This window comes from Gopherus evgoodei, chromosome 10 (genome assembly GCF_007399415.2).
Source record: "Gopherus evgoodei ecotype Sinaloan lineage chromosome 10, rGopEvg1_v1.p, whole genome shotgun sequence".
Taxonomy (NCBI): Eukaryota; Metazoa; Chordata; order Testudines; family Testudinidae; genus Gopherus; species Gopherus evgoodei.
Genome location: NC_044331.1, coordinates 4,999,056 through 5,019,696, shown reverse-complemented (window position 1 = coordinate 5,019,696; position 20,641 = coordinate 4,999,056). Strand labels below are relative to the sequence as shown.

The 20,641-nt window shown below is 38.4% G+C and overlaps 1 protein-coding gene across 9 annotated transcripts in view; it reads left to right on the top strand.

Moving 5' to 3' along the window:
- IQCH (IQ motif containing H) overlaps positions 1-20,641 on the top strand; it is a 109,526-nt gene that overhangs the window by 26,548 nt on the left and 62,337 nt on the right. For all 9 annotated transcript variants that reach the window (XR_004002367.1, XM_030578082.1, XM_030578083.1 and 6 more), the window contains 7 exons: positions 293-421; positions 2,163-2,377; positions 3,442-3,993; positions 4,624-4,690; positions 12,280-12,363; positions 16,638-16,813; positions 19,772-20,044. Coding sequence is in view for 8 of the 9 variants with exons in the window: in XM_030578082.1 (XP_030433942.1) it covers positions 293-421; positions 2,163-2,377; positions 3,442-3,993; positions 4,624-4,690; positions 12,280-12,363; positions 16,638-16,813; positions 19,772-20,044 (1,496 nt within the window). In the remaining variant the exon portion in view is untranslated. The remainder of the gene's footprint in view (positions 1-292; positions 422-2,162; positions 2,378-3,441; positions 3,994-4,623; positions 4,691-12,279; positions 12,364-16,637; positions 16,814-19,771; positions 20,045-20,641) is intronic.

Here is a 20,641-nt window from a genome sequence, read left to right as displayed (position 1 = left end):
TTGCCTTCCTTGGATTTGTCATATAAAGAATACCACTGCTCCTCTAGTTCCAATTGATGTGAGGAAGAATTCATTAAAACAAACAAAAAGGCTTGTCTTAATCTCCATTTAATTTCTTTCTTTACAATTACCAATTGACAACATCTTGTCTTTGATGATTAGGGAAAGAATAGCTACAAGTCCTTTAAAGAGCGTGAAACATTTTTCTTTAGGTAACCTGAGATGCTTCATGTAACTTTATAAAACAAGAAATTAAATATGACATTGTTCAGCAATGTTTTTCATTTTCTAGGTATTTTGAATCTAATTGAGCGAAGGCTAATTCCACCAGCAGCAAAGATTACACTTGAGTCACCTCCTGTTTTACCCAAAGCAGCTCCTCTCCATGAATTTCACAAACAGCACAAGAAGCCAGTTGTAGGTAAGGATAAAGGGTTGATCATTCTCATCAGTTAAATTCTGAACTTCTTGTTTTCTCTTAAGAGAGCTGCTGAGGCAGTGAACTCAGGGCCAGGTTTTAAAGGTATTTAGGCATCAAACAGTGCAGAGAGGCATCTGCTGGGATTTTCAAAAACATCCAGGCCCCCAGCTCCCATAGATTTTGATTAGGCTGCTTACCTAATGTGTGGATGTATTGGAAAAGAGCTTGCCAGTTGGGGAATCATGGGGCACAACTGTTGTGCCCTACTCCAGGTTCCCCCAAAGCCAACAGAATTTATATTCAGGTGTACTCTTGAGGCTGGAGTTCCAGAGTTTTCAACAGGAGTTCGGCACTGGGACACTCCTGAAAATCTCACTAGATGCTTATCTGCATTGTAGATGCTTAAATACCTTTGAAATCTGGCCCTCAGTGCTCAGTAGTGAATAAAATTCATCATTCAACTGTGACTTGTGCTAACTGATTGAGAATTGGTGGTGCCAAGATACTGGAAGGAGCTGTGCCTGGCTATCTCAACTAGAGGAAAATCAGAGACTTACTCAGAGGAGGAGTGCTACCAAAGTACACCAAACCTGAATGTGGAATACAGAATCTACTCAAATCTAGAATTCTCTTGCTACATAAGCCTGTATAGAAAGGCTGAGGTCCCTGTGGTAGGAATGATCAAGTCCACCAGTGAGCCGACAGCAGTTGCTTTGGATTTGAAAGGCTTCATGATGGATGGATGTTACCAAAAAATGAAACCAAGGGCTGTGAGTTATCATGGCAGTGGCGTGGAATAACATGGAGTAAAAGTGACAAACATTTCAGGAGTTCTATAGTATACACCAGGGGTGGGCAAAGTTTTTGGCCTGAGGGCCATATCTGGGTGGAGAAATTGCATGCAGGGCGGGGGCAGGGAGTTGGGGTGTGGGGTGTGGGAGGGGGTGTGGTGTGCAGGAAGGGGCTTGGGCAGAGGAGGGATGTGGTGTGTGGGAGGGGGCTCAGGGCAGGACTTGGGGTGCAGGGTGTAGCAGGGGGCTCAGGGCAGGGAGTTGGGGTTCAGGAGGCATGCAGGGTGCAGCAGGAGGCTCAGGGCAAGGGGTTGGGGTGCAGGAGGTGTGCAGGGCGCAGCAGGGGACTCAGGGCAGAGAGTTGGGGTGCATGAGGGATTTGGGCTCCAGGGTGGTAGCGGCGTGCACTGGGGCCAGGGCCTGCCCTGCGCCTCTCCAGGAAGCGGCTGGCACCACGTCCCTGCGGCCCCTGGGGGAGGGGAGGCATAGGGCTCCGTGCGCTGTCCTTGCCTGCGGGTACTTCCCCCGAAGCTCCCATTCGCTGCGGTTCCCCATTCCCACCAATGATCAGGTGCTTGAATATGTTATGGAAAATGAATATACAGTTGACTGGTACACTAGCTTTAGAAAATGTATATTAAAAATTGCTATGGTAACCTGATCCCAGTATCTGTGATAGCAGATCTGTGATTGTCCTTCAGTCTGTTAGGCTTTTATTAGCATTTGATGACAAAGTTATGTCATTAGTGCTTTCCTCCAAAAATATTGCTGATTTGGTCAAAACTTAATATTTGGATTACATCTTTTGGAAATAGCAACCTATTTGGACATCAAAGTAAAGTAAGATAGCTTCTGGGCCAATTTCTACTGGTGAAATTGCACTTTATTTTTATTGTATGGTATTTCTTTTTAGCAATAAAACCTTATATTGCATTGTTCTATTGGTACAGGAGGGATTGGTAGCAAGGTGGACTTTGCTGGTACAGACATCTTCATCTTTCCAGACACACAAAGAGGTCCTGATGACTCATATTCCTCAAACAAAGGTAGCATTGCTCCACCTCCATCCAGCAGCTCCATGGCTTCAGCTAAGAAATCGAAGAGGTTATGGACGCAACCAGTTCAAGGCCTGGAGTTGATAAATTGCACTTCCCCTCCGCCAAAGGTATTTAAGCATTGATGACAACAAGATTTTATCATGTAGATTTTCAGTGCTCTCTTCATCAAAGATTGTTTAAGACATGATCCTGCACCACTGAATCAGGCCAAAGCCAACTGAAGTAAATAGAAAGACTTCCCCTAATGCTAGTTTGCTAAAGTGTCTCTCCTATAATTCTTGCATTGTTCATATAGGCACACAGAATGTCTCACATGCTTCTATAGGAGAGTTTGAGCCTGAGTGATAGACTTCAGTTATTACTTGAGGTTTGATGGTTGTTCTTGGCATCAATGCATAAGGGACATCCCCTTCTCTTTGCATGCACCTGAATTAAAGTGTTGCATACAGATCAGGACTTTGAGTTTTGCTTGGCCTTTTAAGACTTTTGTATCATTAGCGTGCTGATCCATGCTATGGCCCAGATGAGAACTGAAAAGGAAAAATAAAGCAAGCTTGGTGAATAAGGCTAGAAAATTTAAGAATTCAAGTCCCTTGAAATAAGTAAAGTTGGAGCAAAAGCTAAAACTGGTGACCAGCTGAAGTCTCCAGTGGAGACAAAGAGTTCTGGTAGGATTCAGAAGTGGTGAGTCTTGATAAGTAGTTTTGGGAGATGAGAGCACTGTCCCTGCTAAGCATGTAGGAGAGGATGTTATCCATTCTGTCAGGATTGGTGGACATCCTATGAATGAGATAACAATGTTGGAAGGCTGTTGTCTGGTAAATCATACAGATTGTGGGATCAGCTGACCATATCAGAGTTACTATAGAGCTTTATTTTATATATGATAAGATCAAGCATAGTTCCCATGAGCAACTAATATATTTGTATAAAAATGTTAATAGCCTTGAGTGACCCCTAAGGTACTTTTCTGGTAATGAGTTTTAAAGTATATATGGGCCAGCCTTTGTGCTTATGACATGTATATGTTAAATCAATATGAGGAATACATTTCTGGATCCATAATTTCCCACAGTTGTGTGGTAAATGATAAAATGGTAGTATGTCTTGACCACTCATTTATAAGTAGCTGCAATTACTTTTAATCTGTGGCTGTGCTCTCTTTCCACAGAGCCCACATATGATGCCATCTCAGCCCTTACAGAATACATTTTTGGATTATGATATAACTATTTGCAATGGCACTATAGATCAAAAGGCTCCAGATTTCCTGGCATTCAAGCAGCACTATTGTTTGTCCTGGGGAAGTATTCTTTCTTTCTTTGAATATGTTGAGAAGCTTCTCAAGGACTATGCAGTACCATTGGCTATAATAAAGAGTAAGAAGTTGATGGAACTCATATCGGACTTTGAACTTCACCAGAGGCCAACCAGAGATGACCTTCTGTCGGTGATAAAGAACCGGACAACTGTGAAAAGGATCTTAAATCAACCTGGCCAGAGATACAAAGGGCAACATGGTACTGAAATGGCTGCCACAAAGATCCAAGCAACATGGAGGCGCTATAAGGCCAGAAAAGCCTACATCCATTTCAGGCAGCAGCAGTGGGCATCAGGTGTGATTGCCATTTCTTGGCTCTTGCATAGTCACATGGCACGTGTAAAAAAGACCCTGAAGGAATCACGTCAGAGACACCTGGAGAATTTTTACATCAGGGCCAAGGTGTGCAGTGCTGCCAGCTGCTACGGCAGCACTTCTTTTCGAAACATCTCTTGCTTGAGTAATCACAAGAAGCTGTTTCCATTTTTTTCCCTTTAACCATACATTTGTCCGAGTGTCATATTTCAGCCGTCACCAGTGATTCAGCCTTTGTGGCTGCAGAATTTGTTGCAATTTTTCTATGGAAAATGTCCCTTCACTTTGACTTTGGTAGTTCTGTCAGAAAATCAATGTTTTAACTGCATTACCATAGCTCCCTATATATACCTTGTGGCAGTAAATTGGCTGGAAAAAAAATCCCTCTCTTGTCTACGTTGCTGTCACCACTTTGTCAGAAAGTATTTAAGTTTGTAGACAGCCTTTTAATTAGTGCTCACAATTTCATTTATGTTTGCTTTCTTTTTTTTCATTCATATTCCGTTAATTAAGTGAGCAGCCTCTAATCTCCCCCTGCCAGTAGCTTCATGTAGCCACCTAATTAAATTAATTGGGGAAGATGTTTTAAGTATGTAATTAAATCAATTAATATAATTTATGCCTGGCTTAACTGTACAGTGGAAAAACAGCTGAAGTTTGACTAGATGAATCCACTACAGCTTCCTGTCACTGATCAATGCTCTTCTTGATTTTTAGCATCTGGCAGCCAACTGGAATCGCATCAGGACCTCCAGGAGGACTATTATCCATATCCCATCATTAGGTATAACACTTTTGCCTGCAAATCTATCAGCAACCTCTATTACCCACCACATTATGACTCCTTGATTGAGTTCAAGGAAGGCCCCTTGTTTTATTCAAATTGGTCTCGGCAGGAAAATGTTCTCAACATGATGAGAGTAATAACACAGGGCCCTCGCTCGAAACGGCGTTTAATTTGGGGATTAAGCAAATAAAGTCATTATGTGGAGGCCGCTATTCAGTGGAGAGGTGATTTGCTGTAATTCGCTTTCATCTGTATGAAATGAACTAAAAAGTTGTATTTTTTCCCCCTGAAATAACAGATAATGTTTTCAGTCTTCTTTAATGATGGGAGAACGTGTGCCTGTGTGTGTTGTTGTTGTTACAGCAATAAGCCAGGGTATTGCTTATACACTGTTTTTAATCAAATGTGCAGTCAAAATGATAAGCTACATTCTCTGAAATTATTTAGTTCTAATTACGAGCAGATGGGATGCTTTATTTGCACCTAGGGCGCCTGAGCAAAAGGAAATGCTGTGTGAACAAGAATAATTAAGAAGTTGAATAGTGTTTTTTGCGCTTAAATAATCTGCAGTTTCATGTTAATTAGCACTAATGTAATTATTTAATTACATTTATGAATTGGGGAACTTAAAAGCTGTTTTCTTCAAAGCAGAGGCCAAATGTAGTTGTTTAGAAATGATAGAATATGATTTCTTGGGAATTTCCAAAATGCACCAATAATCTCTTAAAACATGAATTGCTGTCAAAATGTTTGTGATTTGATTTATTTTTTATGCTTTCATAGCAAATTAATTGACCTTAGAGAGTTAGGATTTCATGAACTGAACTGTCTTAGATTTGAATTAATGAAAACTGTGAATAAATTCTGTCTCTCATATTTATGGAATATATATTCTTTGATTTTTATGAGAAGATAATTTGCAAAACTATGTTAACATAAATATATAGCCGATGAACCACTGTTTTTATTTGCATATTGATCTTAAATTCTCACATTAATTAATATGCCAGATTAAATCATGTATCAGAACTCTAATTTAAAACATGAACATTTAAAAATAATATTTAAGTTCCAATGGTTTTGAACCTGATGAAAATGGGAATTGGAAGGGACACCAGTTATAGAAGAAAAACAATTATTATTTATATCGTAAACTCAAATGTCAGCAATATTGCTAAGCAACGAATGCTTTTCAAGTTGTTTTCAAAGCTTTGGTATTATAAAAATAGAGAAACATTAAAAACTCTTTTTTAAAGTGAAATGTCCCTGGTACGCAAATGACCCTGTTAACTTCCAGCAAATTATAGATATAATTGAAAATATTTAAAACCTTCTGGAGACTTGTTTAAACTAAATAGGGAGTCCGTTTTCATTTGGCATTTGACCTAGTGTCTAGCCCCTTACCCTGCAACTTATTGTATGCAGCGGTCGGCATCCATGTAAGAAGTTATATGATTCGGGCTCTAGATAGGAATCTTGTCTCTTTTAAAAAAATAAATATTCTGTATTAGGTACATTTTATTATGAGTTCAAATCTTTTCTTAGAAAATTACGAGGTGTATATATAACTACCAAATGAAGGAAATATTAAAATTATGTCAGTCAAAATAGGGATTATTAAGGTATTGTAAGAAAAGTGTATTCATGTTTATTTACTATAAATATATGCAACTGCACTGAGATTTCTGTTGCAGACTTCAAGTTTTTTAGATATATTTTAGATTCCTATACGCATTTCGTCCGCGTTGAAAGAATAAAAGCTTTGCACTTTTTTTTTCTTTTATAAGAGATTCAGATTGAAAACAGAATTTTTTAAAAAGTTGAGTTGCTTTTGAGATATGCAAATATGAAATATAATAGCTGGAAGTTGACAAGATTGACACGAACAGAGCTTTAAACATAGCTTAAATTTTAAAAACTGAAAACATGAAGGCTTTTCAGTTCTATGAACTAAGACCCTTTCAAGTATATAATAAAATAAAATAAAATGGGAACATCTTGACATTTTTAAATATTCTTCTCTGCATGGGTTTGTTTTTTCAAAGATATTTTCTTTAGATTTTTCACTAAGGCATTTCCAGTTACTGTCATCATAATTTGTCAGAAAATCTTCTCTGATTGTTGTTTTGCTCTGACAAGTACTGTAATAATACCTATTTTGAAAAACATTGCTAATTACTTGTAGCCAAGATACCAAAACAATTCCTCTTTTTTGGCCTAATTGAGCATTGGAATAAATAAGCTTGATTAGATGTTTACACAAGAGGCTACACTGCTCTTTGAACTAATAATATGCATTTTATAATCTGAAGATAAACATATCTATTAAACATCATGGCCCGACTCAACGCTACTTAATCACAAAATTCCAGACTTCAACAGGCATTTTCTCAAAGGAATTGAATCATATCAACATAAAAATATGTCTAAGTAACTATAAAGTTGGAACACAACTGCTGAGCATTAAGAAGTGCATGTTTGACAAAGTATTTTTCACCAGCAATATTTTTTCTTTGCAGTATAGTTAGTTAAGAATGGAGGACATTAAATCCTGGCTCTGTTGAATTCCAGTTGACTTCATTGAAGCCAGGATTTCACCTGAGTGTCAAAACCTGAATCTCTTCTCACACCGGTGGAACGCCACTGAAATTAGGCCACATTCTTAATTGTGAATTTCTCAGCTTTTTTCAGTTTGAAGAACATTTCAGGACCTTTACAAGTACCCATTCTCTGCACATAACTAAGGGAAATATTAAGTGAGATGATTGGTTAAAGAGACACTGTCAGGTTAAAAATTATAGTTTTTTTAAGGAACAAATTTCTATATTCCTTTTACTAACAACAAAGCCTTGTTTTATTAAAATTGGATTTTAAAAATCTAATCTTTCATTATTTAAACAGTTTGTTACTTTTTGCATTTCTCTGTTAGTATAGTGAAAACAGGCTAGTCAGTTTCACTTGTGTTTATAGTAATTTTCAAGTCAATTTCACTTTCAAATTCTAATGCTTTAATACAGTGTTGCAATATTTCAGTTGCAAATACTGTTGGAGAATGTTTATTATTTTTATATAACTCTTTTAATTGGATTGTTTTAAAATTATAAAACCTTCTTTTAATCATTTTTGCAAAAATTAGATCTGGGGCCAAATTTGATCTGACTCTACGTCAAATTCCATTTGCACTTACACTGATGTAAAATTTCTGATCTTTAATATGTATTCCAAGCAAAAACATTAATGGACAGTAATTATCCATTGAGAATTTATTATCATCTTCATTAAATTAACATGTAAATATTTTAAAAAATATAATTGCAATAAGATATTCTAGTTCTTGAATTATGGTTTATTTTATTACAACAAGAGCCTCTTATTACAACACAGAGCCACGGTGGCATTATTTCCTAATAAAATTACTGCTCCACTCTGTAACATTACTCTGCAGAAACTTTGCTTAATATACGGTTATTGTCGCTTTCTCCTGTGTTCCTTCTCTCCCTCTCCCTCCTCACTACCTCCTCCCCATTTTAACCCCTTCACTCTATTGCATGTGAGTGCAACTCCTGTGCAACACTCACATTCTTTTAGAAAACAGTGTTTCAATGAATACTAGTACTTGAAAGTAAATATGCCAAGTATATTGGGTAAATTAGAGATCTGTTTTAGCACGTGCCCAATATATTAGGCAATATCAGCTGGTTAAACTCTAGCTATCTTTCTCTCCTCTTTTTTCTGAAGGGAAAAAACCCCAACCCCAACTTTCTTACACTGTTTTGTCTTTGCCACCTCCCTGCTTCATACCACTTCTTTTCTTTTCAAAGGCAGTTCTGAAAGGTGTTACAGGTTCTTTGCTAGGGCCAGGCACTAATTAGGACCCGCAAAACATATTTAGAAAGAGTAGTGAGTCCTGGCAGGGGCTGAGATGGGCAGGCAACAGTAGTCCCTTCTACGACTCTTTTCTCGTTTACCCTAGTGTAAATTGGGAGAAACTCCACTGAAGTCAGCGGAGCTATATTGGTGTGAAGCTGGTGTTAGAGAAGCAGACCCTCAATGTTCTTTCGGTACCACGATCACACATTACACTTGGAAATCCACAGTTCTTGCTCTAAGAGATTGAGCTTTTCTGTAGTTCAGCTCAGCCATTGGCACATCATGGTGGATTGGGGCTGAATGTGAGTGAAAGGGCATATCATCAAGCTCTGATAAGCTGCAGGTTTGGGAGACCAAAATATTACCACATCTTTGATTTCAGCTCCAATTGGAAGCATGATCTACCCATCCAAAGTTGTGATTCTGTGACACAAAAGAGGATCTATAGTTATGGCTTGAGCTCATATTCAGAGATTCTGTAGTTGCAAAATTGCTTCAACTTTTCAGACCCTTTCAAACCAAACCCAGCTGCCCAAAGTATTAGTTAGACCTAAAACAAATGCGTAACTGCACATATCAAAAGTGGAGGTATATTCACAGCACACTACCTGCAAATGTAATCATGGTAAATGTAAATTAACTGTGGGCTGTTATAAAGAGGACAGTGATCAATTGTTCTCTATTTCCATTGTAGATAGGACAAGAAGTAATGGGCTTTATCTGTAGCAAGGGAGATTTAGGCTAGATACTGTGGAAAACTTTCTTACTATAAGTTTAGTTAAACTCTGGTATAGGCTTCCAAGGTGTGGTGAAATCCCCATCATTGGTGGTTTTTAAAAACAGGTTGGACAAACACCATTTGAGAGGTGGTCTAGGTTTATTTGGTTCTGCCACAGTGCAGAGGCTGGACTTGATGACTTCGCTAGGTCCTGTTCAGCCCTACATTTCTATGTTTCTGTGATACTGTGAAGGTGATTGAAGCTGCAATAAGTGGAACTGAAAGAGGCTTCTTTAATGAGTAGTACTGGTTCACCAGCCAGAGCATGTAACAGGCACAGGACTTACCATTGATGTTGTGCATGCTGTTAGCTGGTAGGTGCATGGGACATGATGGGTGAATCTGGAGTTTTGCTATTGACCTAAATTGTGTGAAATCTTCATGCCATTGATCTGTGACTTGACATATGTCATTGGTATCTAGGTAACTAATTTTAGAAAATTACACATTGTGGCTGATATGGTGCATTTGCAGAACTACAGCAATGTAAAAGTTATTGAAATTTGTTCCATAGCTAAAATTTAAATATTTGCCATTTTAAATTATGCATTTTCAAAATGACAATATTAATACAATTTCTCTGCCAAAATGTGTTCCCTAAATACTAAACTATTTTCATATGTACAGTACAGTGCTTGGAAACCAGTTGTCAGTTTCCTGTGTCTAAAATTTAGGAATTATTAAGCGCTAGAGTTAGTGTATTAGAAACATGAGAGGGTGTCAGGAACCTGGATTGTAGTCCCTGCTCTACCACTTATTTATTATGTGACTTAGGCAAATTATTTAATTTATCTGTGCCTCAGTTTCTCCATGCTGACCTCGTGCGGGTTGTAAAATTTAATTTTTCATGAGACTGAGGCCAAGATTTTCAGAAGCATCCACTAATTTTGAGAGCCTCAGTTGAGGCGGACATTGAAAGGTGGTGACCATTCACAATGGCAGTTTAAGTTAATGACAGCTGTGGGTGTGTAGGACCACTCAAAATGAAGCTATATATGTCTCAAGTTGAGGCATCAGCAATTAGTGGTTGCCTTTGAAATTTATGGACTAAATCTTCTTAGAATTTAATTTCTCAGTATTTCCTTTGAGGCGTTGCTTCTATAGATCATGGATATACATACAGAATGGCACTGACATACTATTTGAGAATGCTGCTGGTTACTCATGACTAATTTTCTGATCAAAAACAAATTCCTTGCAATAAAGAAAGGAAAAGGTGCAATAGCAGTATCCTATGCAAGTCTAATGCTGTTATCTTACCAGAATTTAATACTTCAGTATTTAAGCAAATTTCAGTCATACCAGATAGCTATCTGTGTGCAGATGTGTGGAAAACTGTAACATCTTCATGTTACCAGATCTTGTTAACAGACCATTTAAGAGTATATGTCAAACACTGGATATTAGACTGCACATCCTATTGATTTAACAGCAACTGTCTCTATTAGCAATTGATCTTATATTTTTATTAAAATATTTTTTCTACAGGTTCATTTAAGATTAGCTAAATTTTAAAATCTACACAATTAGAGATTATAGTCACTATAAACATGTCATTTACAGAAGCCTTTTAGAAGGTGAGGATGTAATCAGTCAGAATCTGCCCTTCAGATAGATAATCCTAGCCCAGACAGGTTGTTAGTCATCCATACACTACATCCTCTGCCACTAAGTGATCAGATGTCATTGAGATTGTACTCTGGGTGCCTTTTTTAATGAGGTATTTTTTGTTGCCTTTTATCTTTGTTTGAAGGAAAAGGTGCTGATAGAATGGACTACTTGATCAGAAGGGCTCCTTACTTAATTGTGCTGGCACTTACTTATCTCTACTGTTTAAAAAAATAACAACAACATGCACAAACCCAAATAAAATAAAACACTTGCATGTATTTTGGGATTATAATGCTCTCCAAGTTTTAATACTGCAGTTCTTATTTAAAAATCTCACTTTACATAGGCAGGATGTTCCTCATGTCCATTAACAAAAATGGCTTATTAAATTCAGACACATGATATCATGTGTGTTTAGTTGGTAAAACACACTTCTTTCAGAAGGCCTCGACTCAGAGAAGTCTTAACAAACAAAAGGATTGAAAACCTTTTATAGGAATGCCACTTCAGCTATTTCTAAAAAATATAATTATGTTAGAGGGAGACATGAGGATATTGTAGTCTCATTAAAGAGGCCAAAAGTCCAAATTTATAATATTTTCCTGAAAATTGGCATAGCAAAAATACTCTCAGTAGGATTTTCACTAGTACTAAAAATGAGCTGCTTTTATTTATTTAGTTAGTTAGTTAGTTAGTTCGTCCTGTTTGGTGCATCTGTTTTCTTTAGTGTTCAGTATCAGCAAATCCTTGCTTCAGACAACAAGGTATTTAGCCTAAATCAGACTGTCAGTCAAGAATGAATCTGAGCTAACATTTAAAAAATATTGTATAGGAGCTGTGCATTCCAAAACCCAATGAACTACACCTCTGGAATTTGAGCATACTCTGCATTTCTCACAATGCATTAAACTTTCATCCTTGCATGTCACAAATCCTCAGTGTGCTTCCATGATCCTGGTACTGGGAGTTTTACTGCATTAGTAAAAGAAAAAATAATAATAAAAATAAATAGATTGAAGCTTCTAGTAGTAGAATCAGCTTCTTGGCATGCATTTTATTGGCCTAATTCTCCTCTCAGTTTTGTCAGCAGCAGTTTTGTTTTTGACTTAAATAGGAGCAGAATTGTGCTCTGCGTTTGTATTTCAGACTATTTATTTAAAATAAATAAAGATTTAATTCTTAGCGGTAGAATAACTGTAAAATATATTTTTAAATAATAACTTTCAAAGGAAAAATGTAATTAGCTTATCTGAAATCTGATCTCTTTGAAATATACATGAGATGAGGGGTTTTATTAATAGATGTTGGTACCTTATTTTCTTTTTAGGGTATTCCCAGTGCATTCGTGAGGCTGCTCCTGATTTTGCTCTTCAACAGAATTTGCAGATGGGGAGGCTGTGTGACATACTAGGTATAGTAAGTGCAGTCAGCTGCCTATATCTTTGTTGTTTGTCTCTCATTTTTAAGGAAAAGAGCATGGATGAGGGAGAGTTCCTTGCTGTAGTAATCTTGAATGCAGAGAGCATTTAAACCCAAAAGCACTTTTCAGTACTTGATCGGTCCTTTATGCCCTTTACTGCTCTGTGAGATTTTCATAGGAGGAACATACTTGTTATTTTTGATTTTGCAGTGAAGTAAGATGAGTTGATTCTGTATGGTGCTGAGCATTTCTTGGCAGACGAGGGTGCTCAGCACTCCATAGAATCTGACTTATAATTCGGCAGTGCCAGTTATGCATTCAGGATCACATTAGGAGAGAAGATATGCTGGGAAAGAGTAAGCCTTTATTCAATTAGCAAATAAGACAAGAAACATATATTTGAAAGTTTTCCCCAGCATGACAGTTCTCTTTTAAACAAAGCAATGAAGAATATTAATTTGTCAATGACCAACTTTCTTGGCTCCCTGGAATGACATACTTTACATGATTCATATATATTTCAGTGTCATTATTATTTCATAAATGCCATTTAGTAACTTTGTAACAAAAATGTTAGATCCAGAAATTTACAGTAGCCTAAAATAATAATGTAATTGCCTTTATATATTATCTAGGCACTAATGTTTTTCCATAGTACAGTTGGTTTTAATTTTTTGGAGTTTTTTTTAAAAGATAGATTTGTTACATTTACATTGTTTGTTAGAAACTGAAAGGAAGAACATCAATGCATTATATAGGAGTCAGTCTTGATGATCGAATGGTTTCTTCTCACCTTCATATCTATGAACATGAAAATTGCATTGCAGAATTTTGGTCCTAGCAATAAATAACGTAGAAATAAACCGGAAGATTACAACTGAAGGAGAGTAGAGAGATTTTTAATTTTTTCTCTTTTTCTCCATTTATTTACTTTGTGCATTTTACAGCACTTTATGTGCACTATGTGGACTACATGAACTTGTTTACCAGAAACAGCAGCAGCAAAGCTGAAGTTGAAAGAGAGTAGGCAGAAGAGGGAAAGGGGAGGGGGCCAAGGGAGGAGGTCTTGAGCATGTTGGATGATGTTGCTCAGTGCCCCATTTATCCTCAAAAGGACGCTTCTAAACATAAACAGGGGTCCAGAAAAAAATCCTAAATATTTTTAACATTTTTAAAAAACCCCAAAGGTGCAGACCATACTATTAAATGGTGCTTTATCAAAAAAACCCTCTTTTTTTCTTTTAGTATTAATCAGTTTTTAAAAAATTAAGTTGATAGTATTCTCTTCAAATCTAATCCTATTCTAAACCTGTTTAATTCTTACTTATTAAAATCATTTATATAGAATCATAAATTTAAACTAAGATAAGGCCCAATCCTGCATCCCTTTTTCATGTGAACAGTTTCACATTGGCAAGGACTTGGGGAATGGAGCCATTAGACAGAAATAGGACATTGCAACTGAAGTCCAAAAATTCATCAGATCTCCTGTGTTCAAATTTCAGCTCTGATCTGACAAACACTTTGGCCATGGAGTAACTTTAATACATAAGTACACCCATGGGATTCAGTGGGCTACTCACATGCGCAAAGTTATGTGCAAGTGTCTGTCGGATCAGGGCCTTAGTGCTTACTTCTGCAAAATGGGAGGGTCTCTCAAAACCAGATAAGTGAGTTTTCCACAGTTACATCCTATTCATTTGCATGGGAGTTTATAAGATTACAATCTAACCCCAGAAGCCACCTGTCCTTTTCAGTGAGTTGCACCATAATGTACAGTCTATGAGTAAATAAATTTTTTCCCAGCAGTGGTTTCCGGTGGGCCAGGATTTTGAGTGGGGCCATTTCATTGGCCTTGTTTTCACTACTGTTTGCAATCATTTTTTAGCAAGTAACGGAATTGTAAACTGTAGTGCAGAAAAGGACCAAATACTTTTTAAAATTGTGTTTAACCCACAGAGCTCATCCACTCCACCTTAAATTCTAGATTAGATAAATGTTAGTACTTAGCACAGGAAAAGACTTATTTGGGTGTCTGAGAATGAAAATAAGCAGAAACTGAAAAAAAGGGGTAAAACATATAGAGTTTATAGATAAGCATATATCAGATGTTAATTTGTGCCCAACAGAAGAGCACAGATTCTTGCAACATTGGTTTAATGGTTTCTTTAGAGCAGTGTTTCCCAAACTTGGGACACCACTTGTGCAGGGAAAGCCCCTGGTGGGTTGGGCCAGTTTGTTTGCCTGCCGCATCCATAGGTCCGGCCTATCGCAGCTCCCATTGGCTGTGGTTTGCTGCTCCAGGCCAATGGGAGCTGCTGGAAGCGGCGCGGGCCGAGGGACGTTCTGGCTGCTGCTTCCAGCAGCTCCCATTGGCCTCGAGCCACGAACTGCGGCCAGTGGGAGCCGCAATCGGCCGGACCTGCGGACGTGGCAGGTAAACAAACCGGCCCAGCCCGCCGGGGGCTTTCCATACACAAGCGGTGTCCCAAGTTTGGGAAACACTGCTTTAGAGTATCAAGAATGTTTCTTTACACTAATATAATCAGATATTAGCTACAGTCTCCTATGCATTTCAGCTTATGTCTAAATGAGATCTTGATAGCTGTTGCTGGGGTAGTCCTAGCAGTCTTTAATTCAGCCTTGCAAAATTCTGCTCACTCACTTTACCCTGGGCAAGTAACTTTTTGACAGGATATTGCAATATCATTAGCTTTTTCATTGTCACAGACAGGGTGGGTGAGCAGTTTGTGTGCCCAGATTGGTAAATTTTTAAGAGTGACTGAAAGTGATACTGAAATTTGACCAAAGGCCAAATGGACTGTTCTCTTCATTGTAATTACTTTTTGAAATTATGTGGTAATGAATTTTATGCATTCTTTTTATGTGCATAATCAGAGCTTAGACAATGGGCTAGCTCTTCAGCGCGTGTAATTTTTTGTACACCAATTGAACACTATATATGTATTTTTTTAGCATGTGTTGTTTTCCTGCAGTAATGCACCACAGCAAAGTAAATGAGTGGAATATCTTATTCCAAGTCGTTTATGAAATGAGGTTTTCCTTCTTACCACCTTTTCCCCTAGATTTGTTTGCTGCACCTTCTTAAATTTCATTTTGATGTAATAATAATCATTAGTGGCACTTTTAGGGCTCAATCCAACTCCCAGTGAAGACAAGACAATTGACTTCAGTGGGAGTTCGATCAGACCTTGGTAGTACTATTTTTCATTTGTAGATCTCAAAGCAGCACACTGTGTTGATGTTATGAGGCCTGTTAACTCATCAATGTCTAATATTAATGTTTTAGAAAAAAACACACTGGATCAAATTTTCTGAAGTGGCATCTACAGTTGTGTGGCAGTTTTTCACACCTAAGTGTTTGCACATGCAGTCTTTCAGACCAACTTGTTTTATGTGCGTGAACTCAGATTTGGTATTTAACAGGCCAATCTGCACACCCGTTTGTTCTGCAGAAGTTAATAATGCCATCCTACTGTCAGAGCCGTCTAGGGTGACCAGACAGCAAGTGTGAAAAATCGGGACAGGGAGTGGGAGGTATAGGAGCCTATATAAGAAAAAGACCCCAAAATCGTGACTGTCTCTATAAAATCGGGACATCTGGTCACCCTAGAGCTACCCCTTTGGTATGGCGAATAGGGGCGACTGCTCTGGGCCCTGTGCTTTGGGGGTGCCCTGCGAGCTGGTGTGATTGGCCAGCACAGTCAGTCCCGGAAGTGACAGATTCATCACTTCCTCCCTGGGTCCTGTACCCCTCTAGGAACGGCCCTGCCTACTATGAACATTTACGTGGATGGGGCAAGAATAAGACCAGGCCATACAAAATCCAAGCAGAGTATGAAACTGCAGTTTCATCAGCTTTCTAGAACTAACAGCTCAGTTTTATAATTTACTGAAGTTAATGGGACACATGTTTAAAGTAGTGCGTAATTCCCATTGATGTTAATATGAGTTGTGCTGCTCAATCCCCCTGAAATGCTTTGGAAATTCTACCCCCAATGTGTTCTGCAAACTTAATTCTGAAAGCTAGCTGTTTCTTTGGGTTGCTGACTTGTCTTCAATGAAATGCTGAAGCACAGAAAAGCAGTTAAACCAGTAAGGTTTGTGAATTACAAAGCTCATTTTATTTCCAGTATGCTTTTAAGGAAGCTGTTTGTTAGCAAATGGTCAGGAATCATCAGATATCAGTTCACTATGGAGTTTACCTTTCTACGGATAATGAACATTGTGCCCATTTGTTTTAGATGCCAACGTTGACGTCATCTACATCTGCCCCCTTCATCTGAGTGAGGAGTTACTGCAGTATTACAATAAACTCCTGGGTCTGCAGGCAGCTGTTAGATCTGGGAACCCTGAGGACATGGGTGACCTGCAGGACAGGTTCAAAATTCTCACCCCTGAAGCTATAAACAGCTTCCCAGTGAGTTTGTCTTCTAATTACTACAGCTTGAGGGATGCAGTAAAATTAAATTGGAAATTTTATAACGTGTAACGCTCTGGTACCCATCAGTGAAATATTATTGCAAGTTTAAGAGCTTTACTGATTAGACTACTAGTTAGACTGCTGGAAATAAATATCCCAGTTTAGTTTTATAGACTTAGTTGAGGTAGTTCTATCCCCATTGTCTGTAGCCCAGTGTCCATTCTCAGTGTTTGTCTGAGACTTGGAACTTGGTAGATTTATAATGCTAAGGAAAGCATAGCAATAAAAACATTTCTATTACTCAAACTTTAGCTCCTTATAGCTGAACAGCCATTCATGTATTCATTCCTCAAGAGTATTTATTGCAGTGAAATCCAATTTAGAACTTTTTCTTTTAAAGATGTGGAACTTTAAATGTGTTTACTGTAGGTTCTGTAGTAATATTAGCTTTGAACTTGTTAGGCCAATTTTAAGACCAAACAATGGAACATAGTCCGAAAAGAGACTTAAACCTTCTCAAGGGACAGCAGTGCTGAGCCCACTGCAGCACTCCGGCTCGCCAAACATCAGAGATTTCAGTAGTTATGAGCTTAGGAGGCATTTTGCCTAGGAAGCAGTACTGGATTTGACTTTTACAGGTTTGTTTTAAGCACCTTTCTTTCAGTTTGAGAGATAATGTCTTTTCTCATTGTACTTAAATTTACTTAGAAGTAGCCTCAAAGTACCTGAGTATGGACTGAAACTAAGGAGCCAGGTCCCAGCTCTGGCAGCACATAGCAACCTTAATACTGATTTAACCTGCCACCTGAGGATTGCAGTGTAGGGGAAATTACTGGGTGGTGATAACTACATAGCTGGTGCTGGGCCACCTCTGGTCCCAACCCTCTGTATGGCAGACATGGCCCAGAAAAGAAGGGTGTGTGGTTCAAACAACTTTGTGCTCTGGCAATCCCTGGTTGGTGGCATAATGCTTTGGGGAATCACTGCAGCCAGGTACAATTTAAAGCATCCCTGAGATTGCTCTAAATTGTGGTGGTCCTCAGTTGGCCCCAGGCTCACTGCTTTAGACCATCTTTGCTCACTGCTTTGAGTCTGATGCCAAGCTGAGCTTGTCTGGACCCAAGGATCTAGCCTCCAAGTCCTTGAAACAAGTCCACGCGTGATAATAAAACAAATGGCCTTTTCCCCTGCCTGCTAATTATTGTTTCTGTGTTATTCCCTTTTGGAATCCTGAGGATTCCCCACATTCCCCTGCTTTTATTTCTTCTCCCCCTCAGCACTTCAGGGCATGGCTATCATATCACTGTCTGAGGCAGAATGAACTAGATTTTACACCCTGTTGCCTTCATTCCTTAATTAACTGTAGAAGCTATTATTGAGAGACCCACAGCAATTCTCTTCCTTGCATCACCACTCCTGGCCCTAGGGAGCAAGTGACCAGGACTGGAAATTGAACCTGGGTCAGTCAGGCTGGCCCTTCTGTCCTGCTTTCATGCTACTGCTCAGGGGGAAAAATAAAAATATCACTCCACAAAACTTCAAGAGTGTGCTTTAAAGCTGAATAAAGAGAGGAAAATCAGGAACATAGGGTTGTTAGCTACTCTCCCTCTATTATGCCTCCCAAGACCCTCGCTTCTCCTGCTGGAACTTTGAGGATCACACCTCTCCAAATCATGTCCACCAACTTCACAGAGAGCCTTGGACACTCTTTGGCGCTCCACACTCATTCCTTGTTAGGCTAGGGACTTTACTGTTGAGCGACATGAGGCATTCTTTCCCTCCACTTCTGGGGGGTGAGCATGGTATCTCCACCATACTCCCAACCCACATACCAGGTCCAAGATTTATACTTTTCTTTCTGGTCATGGAGCCTGCAGAACTTTTAATGAAAACAGCCCTTAAAGTCCACCTTCGGGAAAACACTTAAACATATGCTTAAGTCCACCCCTATTAAGGAGAGCATTTAAACGTGTTAAAGAAATAGGAATGCTTTCCAGAGCTGGGTCCTAAACTGGTGGATGAAATCTTATTGTAAAGAAAACTTCCTTCCCAATATGGTTCTAGAACGTTATCTTCATTTTTGTGTAGTAGCAGTCTCTGTCCTGCTAAATGTCTGTAACACTATTCTATGCCCGGCATCCATCACTGTCTTACTCACTTTCTGAATGTGCTTTGATATTTCCAGTAAAGTAACTTGTCCATTGCATAATTTGCAATGGATGCGTGGGATTAATTGTAGCAAATATTCCTCAGACTCAGCCTTCCATGATTGATATTCTTAGTTTAATTTTACATGATGTGATGTGTTTCATGAACAGCCTGTCCAGAGATAGACATTTTATTTTTAAAAAGAAATGAAAAATTGAAACCTTTGTTCTTTTTAAAAAAATCTATGCTTCCTCCTCTGCAGTCAAATTGACTGTAGCCATTTAAACTACTGCATAATGGAAATGTATATCCCCTGTAATTTAATATGATCAAAGAAAGGTTTGCTAAATCAAAATGTTTTATTCTCAGAGAATCATTTAAAATGCTGCTGCACTGTATGGGGAAATATATCCTCTGCTATAGGGGGTTTTCTTCGTTTTTTGTATTGATTTTGCAGACGCTTTAGAGTTAAACCATGCCAGAAGTGTTGCAGAGATGAATCACTATTATCCAAAGGCCACCAGCATCTCTGCCGACTGACAGAAGGATAATTCCGCGTGGATCAAATAAATACAGATGTGTAGTAATTAGTTCTATTCCCAGTGAGCCCATTTCCAACACACTAAAGATGTGAACGATTATGAAGCCTCACCCCAACAGCTTTTATCAATTTAAACGGCTAAGCTACAGGATAGGTCATAACCCAGCCTGCTATTAATATTGTATTTATTGTGTGCAACATTATAAATTAGGTTCATGGAATAGAAAAGAACACCTTTTAACAAGAATAATGTTATCTTTATACAGGGCCATCACATGTGCCTGGCCACTCAGCTGAAGTACAGTCCCAGGACAATCAAAAGAATAAAAAATCTCATCCGAGGCAAGGAAGCCTACATTATTGGTGGACTTCCTCACAAAGATGATTTAGCAGTGGCTGACATGTTAAATGTACCCATATTGGGCTCTGAGCCAGAAGTAGCTCATCTCTATAGAACTAAGTCTGGAAGTAAAAGAATCTTTGCTAGTGCTTGTGTGCCAACACCTCCGGGAGAATATGATATCTATAACCATCGACAGGTATGTGGGAAGCAGTTTGGGAACTTGTGTCTGTTGGCAAAAGAACAGTTTATTTGGCATGTCAACATATGGACGCATATTGTGACTAGGTAGGGGGCAAACTTTGATGCCTTGCATAAAAAAAATCAAATGTCTGTTGTTGCATTGATTAGAACCTTACTGTGAAGTGAAGCATTTATGTCAAGGGAGGTTCCATTTGTTTAGGAAAAGGCGATCATCCAAATTGAGATCTGCTCGGCAGATCTGCTGCCTAAATTTTTCCCTCTGTTTAGTGTATCAATTCATTTCCAATTTCACTTATCTTAGTGCCATGACAAAGCATAAAAGTTTTGCCAAACTCAGTATATCAATCATCTGCGAATGGGGTGGCTTTAACAACAGTAATAGAGGAAAAAAGGGATTTTATATAATGTGGTCAATCTGTATGTCTTTATTCTGGACTCACTGGCAAGATACTATTCTTTGAGATAACTGCAAATTTTTATTGGTGTGCCTCAGTGTATTGTTACTTTTTGCTGAATTTATCTAGTTATGGTTCTGCAAATTATGCAGCAGCTAACCTATAAACAACCTGGTTTTGTTTTTATCATCTTCCTT